The sequence below is a fragment of the Borostomias antarcticus genome (assembly GCF_949987555.1).
Source record: "Borostomias antarcticus genome assembly, chromosome: 6".
Taxonomy (NCBI): domain Eukaryota; kingdom Metazoa; phylum Chordata; class Actinopteri; order Stomiiformes; family Stomiidae; genus Borostomias; species Borostomias antarcticus.
In genome coordinates, this window is record NC_140239.1 from 22183477 (window position 1) to 22189577 (window position 6101).

At 47.3% G+C, this 6101-nt stretch overlaps 1 protein-coding gene across 1 annotated transcript; it reads left to right on the forward strand.

Annotated features, from left to right (window-relative positions):
• On the forward strand, positions 1–1371 carry insm1a (insulinoma-associated 1a; the record flags this gene model as incomplete). The annotated part of the gene is made up of 1 exon (XM_084440429.1): positions 1–1371. One exon carries the CDS (start codon positions 1–3, stop codon positions 1369–1371), a length of 1371 nt encoding a protein of 456 aa, XP_084296555.1.
• Positions 1372–6101: the final 4730 nt, after the last annotated feature.

Consider the following 6101-nt stretch of genomic DNA (forward strand, 5'->3'; position numbering starts at 1 on the left):
ATGCCTCGTGGATTTTTGGTAAAAAGGAACAAGAAGACAAACCCTGTATCTTACAGGATTCGTTCTGATGAAGAAGAGCAGGAGCAAACACCAGCTTTACAGAATCAGAAAGATTTGTTCATATCGCCATCTCTCGCATCCTGCCCGGAACGCGCACCCGCATCATCACCGTTCTGCGGAGCAGTCGCAGCAGCAGCCTCCGACCAGGATGCTAAACCTGTTCAGTTTGGGAATCCGGAGGCAGTGTACCAAGTGCTCTACAGCCCCACCCGGCCCGTCAGTAAGGAACACGAGCGATCATATTTCGAGAGACGTTTCAATCTCGGCTCTCCGGTATCTGCGGAATCATTTCCCACACCAGCAGCGCTTACCACTTTAGATCATCTGTTTGCCCCAGTGGACTTAAAAATCGGCACCAGCAACAGTAACCGCACCGGGACTACGAGCACTATCCCCACAGCTGTTACGGGAAATGGCACCAAAAGGCCTTCAAGTGACACCGAGCGTAAAAGCAAGCCTTCGTCCAAAAAACCCAAAGCCATCAGGAAGCTGCATTTCGAGGACGATTTCACCACATCACCCGTTCTTGGTCTCAAAATTAAGGAAGCGCCAGTCGACCAAAAACCCAGACCCCAATCAGCGGGAGGTGACAAACCCCTCGGTGAGTTTGTCTGTCAGCTGTGCCGAGAAGCATATGCCGACCCGTTCGCACTGGCCCAGCACAAGTGTTCCAGAATAGTGAGAGTTGAATACAGATGCCCGGAATGTGATAAGGTTTTCAGCTGCCCGGCGAACCTAGCCTCTCATAGGCGCTGGCACAAACCGAAACCACAGAGCGGTACATCCGGTGCGCAGAGCGTCAAACCGGAGAGCGATAAGGTGCCTACGCCTGACAAGGCAGTGTCCGATGAAGTGAAGGACACGAGCGACAGAGACACGCCCAGCCCAGGCCTGTCTGAGTCCGGCTCAGAGGATGGACTCTATGATTGTAATCACTGTGGCAAAAAGTTCAAACGCCAAGCATATCTGCGAAAGCATGTTTTATCTCAACATGCCTCCCCAAATACAAGCAGCGAGGACCAGGACGCGCACAACGACGGGAAGCAGGGTGACCAAACTCAAAGCCACGCGCCACTGAATCTAAGTTCCACTGGATGCCACCTGTGCCCCGTTTGTGGAGAGAACTTTCCTAGCCGAGTGAACCAGGAGCGGCACATCCGTCTCCTCCACTCCTCGCAGGTGTACCCATGCAAATATTGCCCTGCAGTCTTTTACAGTTCCCCGGGACTTACACGGCACATCAACAAATGCCACCCGTCTGAAAACAGACAAGTAATCCTCCTCCAAATGCCTGTGCGCCCAGCCTGCTGAAGACGATACCGTGCCTTTACATGAGACAGGACGTCACGAGCGCATGGGGATCACACACGAGTGGTGATCCTCAACCGTTCATTGCATCGAATAAGGGGTATACAATCCTGTTTGGGGGCTTGAATTCTATATTTTCAGATTCATCTTAGTTTACCTACAGAAAGTAAAACATTAGACTGTTCATTTATTTTTCTAGGATCTCTGCACAAGTGCTATTAGCTTCTAGACCTAAGACCGGGATATCCTAGCTGTACTGTTGTCATCAATTGCCTTCTAATTCGCAGGCTGAAAATGTATCTATCACTTTATTAGCTTTAATATAGCTTGTGAATCTGTGGACATGTCTAGCTTTGTCTCTAAACATAATACAAGTTGAAAGATTTTCCTTAGTGTAGCCAGCAATGCCTTGGATTAGAGCTACTGTACACACCTGCTGTAAAACGGCCTTAATTGATATGTTGAATCATGATTGTTTTATGATGAATTATTTATCATTCGTAAGATATTGTGTTATTTTCACATGATGTACCCTTTATATTTAAGCCTTTGTGACAATTCTTATTTATTTCGTGTATTTATTTAAACTATAAATTATTGTTTTGTGTGACGTATTCTTGTATTTTCATACCATAGCTAAATTATCATTTTGTCTTACTTATATCGAATTTACATAGATACTGAGGATGGTGTGTAAAAAAAGTGAAGTAGCAATCAATGAACTTGCTTAAAAGTAATACTCATAAATTAATACTCATAAATGCAATCATTCTTTTGGTTCTGTTTTGTAACTATTAGCTTTTACCTTGTTTTTATGTATCTGCAGTATTTGCTAAATGTCCAAGTAATAAAAACAAAGCAAAACAATATATAACAATGCCAAATTGTTTGACCTTGCTTACTTGAAATAAGTGATATTGACACAAGAATATAAAACATTTTCAGTGACCTTGACTTACAGTATAGCATATTCTCAGTGCTGGCATGAGCACCTCTCTATTGCCAATGATTAGGCATGGCCTCTGTCCAGGTTGTCCCTGTGGTGAGCCAGTGATGGCGTCTTACAGCAGGTGGCTTTACACTTGTCTGAGTTTGTTTTCACGGCTCCCCTCAAAAGCTCTCTCACATCTGACCCTCTGACTCGGGCTATCATCTTCACTCCAGAGGCAGGCTAAGGCATTAACCTCACATAGGCTGGCATATAGCCTACACACTGGATGGAGAGATGGAACCAGCACAAGCTCAGGAGGGAGAGAGAGAGAGAGGGAGTGAGAGAAGGGGGGCATTGTCTTCTCACTGCATCCCGTCACACAAGGCCACAACGCATTATGCGGGGAATGTGGTGTTGTTCCCTGACTGTCACCTATAATACTGTATGCAGCTATCCTCCCTACTAACACATTCCATCAGTCACACTTTCCCCTGAACCCCCAGTCCCTACAGTAGTTCTGTACCCTGGCCAACAGCACCCCAGCCCCAGCCCTAGCCCTAGCCTCACCTCCAGCCCCAGCCCTCCAACCTAGCCACCCCTCCAGCCCCAGCCCTAGCTTCACCTCCAGCCCCAGCCCCCCCCCCCCCCCCCCCCAGCCCCCGCTTCTGGCAGGTGTAAGGCAGCTGGGGAGCGGGCCAGAGATAAGAGCTGCAGATAAAGGCAGGCTTTCACACAAATACAACTGCAGCAGCACTATAATGGAACTGCCGCCTCCGTCTGACTCAAGGTACACCACAGACAGAGAGAGAGGGGAGCCATGGTGTGGAAAAATGGTGTTGTCAAATAATATAAGTGTCTGGAATAGTATGCTATTCAAATGTGATAGCCAATCTGAATCCGTGTGTGATGAGGGTAGGGCAGGAGAATCTACAGTCTGTAATCAACGAGGATCAGACTCAGTACCACTGAATTCAAACCTCAGTTTGGTTTTCCATCTTATCTCATCGTGTGTGTGTGTGTGTGTGTGTGTGTGTGTGTGTGTGTGTGTGTGTGTGTGTGTGTGTGTGTGTGTGTGTGTGTGTGTGTGTGTGTGGCAGCAGGTGTCTGATTATACTTAGGGCTGCTCTTCACCATGTTCAAAGCCACAGTCATCGTATATGAGACTACTTGATATCTGACATGAAAGCAACACAGAATTATTGAATTTACCTGATTTAATCAGACATCCATCACTGTCTAATGCAGTTAGCCAGACCTGGGGAGTATTGTTACATGGTGCGAGGCGTGCGTGCGTGCATGTGTTGTGCTCGTGCATGCATGCTTGCATTCGTATTTGCATTTGTGTGTACATTCACATATATATAAGTCACTGAAAGCAGCGCACAGGTTTTCGTATGGAGCTCGGTTGAGTGAGTATAAACACAGATGGGACAGTAAAAGTTACACCTGCCCGCTACCCCCACACCTACAATTTCCTGCCTCTTTGCTTTTATATTTACATCCTTCTGCTAAATCCTCTCTGCCCTCCCTCCATCACTCCCTCCGGAAAAATTAATTAATGAATAAAACTGAATGGGCTGTCTTTCAGCTTAAAACCACAGCATGTGCTCTTATCTGTACCACTCTGAGACAAAGAAAAGAGGAGAAAAGTAAACAAGCTCCCCCTCACTCCCCCTCGGAGGCCTGTGGCAAGTCAAACAAACCTGCAGGCATTTTCCAGTATGGCAGGTGCTGGTGTCAGGGCCAGAAAAGCATGGAAGAGTCAACAAGAAAGGGACAGTGGATTGGAGTCAATGCAGGGACAGACACAAACACTTGCAACATTGTTATGAGTACATCTGAGCTGTTTGTGTTGCCTCTGGTAATTAGTGCTTACCGCCTGCAGCTAATTCCGTTAATGTAGGGTTTGGCTTCGCCTGGCTCTGTTTGTACTATACATAGAGCACTACAGCGCATCTCTCGACAGCGCAGGGCGAGAGGTCATGTTTTCTGTGGCATGTGTGTTTGTCCGTCCGTCCGTTAGCAGGACGCAAAAACTACCAGTCCGATTTTCATGAAAGAGCACAGTGGATCCAAATCACGGGGCAGGTCCACGAGCTGCCCAAACACGGCAGCCCATTCACCTCCATTCATTGTTAATGGGGGGGTATTGAAACTGCTATATCTTGACATGTGAAGGTCACAGAGACACAGGGTTTGGGCTGGGATAAAGCTCTCGCAGAAATACCAAACACGTGCATGCGCACAGAGCCACGAAATGCATTAATGGGCGGAGGTCTGTGCTCTCCGAGCACCATTTCTAGTTTTGTTTTGTCAATCAATCAATCAATCAATCAATCAAAGCTTTATTTGTATAGCGCATTTCATACCCAGAGGCAACACAGTGCGCTTTACAGAGAACGTGTCCATTTGTGTCCATTTCATATTTCCCCCGTACCCTTTGTTTCACTGTTGCATTGTTCTATCATTTTTTTTTTTTTAAAGCTGTTGTGAGAGCAACCAATCCAACCTCTGCATCCACCTCGCCCATGATGCCTGCCCTCTCCCATCCTGGTGCCCTGGCTCCTAGTGACGGATCCCTGAGTCATCTCCAGAGCCTGGGCCCGCAGATGGCCAGTGATCCTCTTCACAGCACAGGATACAGGTTGCTCTGATACCCATCTCTCTAGCTGTGATTAGCGCAGCTCAAACAAAGCTTTAATCACTCTGTTGACATGACACAGGCTGAAAGGGAAAGGCTAATTATTTCCAACTAGAGACTTGGAGATTGATGACAAGAGACACCTACGGACCTGGAAACTTTATGCAGAAAATGCAGGAAACCGTTCCTTTTTATAGAAAACAGATACGTTGACACAGGCTGTGCCTAAGAACAACAAAAAACTCAACAACAACAAAAACCTCTCAACGTCTCACATAATAGAATGTCTGTATGTGTTAACAGCTGGCCTGTTTTAGAGAGGCATTGCATAAAGCCAGCGCACGTGTGCCTGTGAGTCCTGAAGAGCCCTGCGAAACCCTGCACCGTTCTCCGCGCAGACAGCTTTTGCCGAGGGACAGCTGATTCCAACCACAGCACACACAAAAGCCCAGGACCTCCTCCACACATGCCCCGCACAATGGGCCAGTCCTAATGCTTGTAAATCTATTCACAGATCCAGAGGCCAAGATAATAACAAGCTGTTCAGAATGAATCCCCAATGAGGCAAGAGAGGCTCCTCGCATTAGCGCCTGATTATGTTGCAGATACGTTCAGCTTTATGGTCAAATGTGAAACAAATCCTCATTTAGCCCCCAATGCAGAGAAATGTTTATTTTAGGACTAACTGGTGTGGATGTAGCCAGTCTGCCGTTCTGAAAAGTGCCTGCCTACAAAGGAATCCTACCTGGAGGGTTGTCTGGGAAGTTGAATCCATAAACATGATAACCCATACAATACATACACACACAAATACACACACGCACACACACACAACCAATGTACAGTATAAATGAGTAGGGTTTTTGGAGCCCTCCGTTTCCCTGCCCCCCCCCCCCCCCCCGTCTGTCCGTCCCTGGGCTGCTCAGTATTCCAGCTCATGAAAGGTCGATGGAGGTTAGAGCAGTGTTTCTCAATGCCTCTCCAGGAAGCAGGGGCATAATTATGCAAATGGCCTGGCTCCCCTCTGCTCCTGCCAGTCTGTTGGTCTGGTCTACCCTCTGTGAGTCTGTGCAGAGGATTCGCTTACATGCACACACACACACACATGCACGTGCACACCCACACACACTCCTTCTAGAGACAAACATCCACGTCATATTA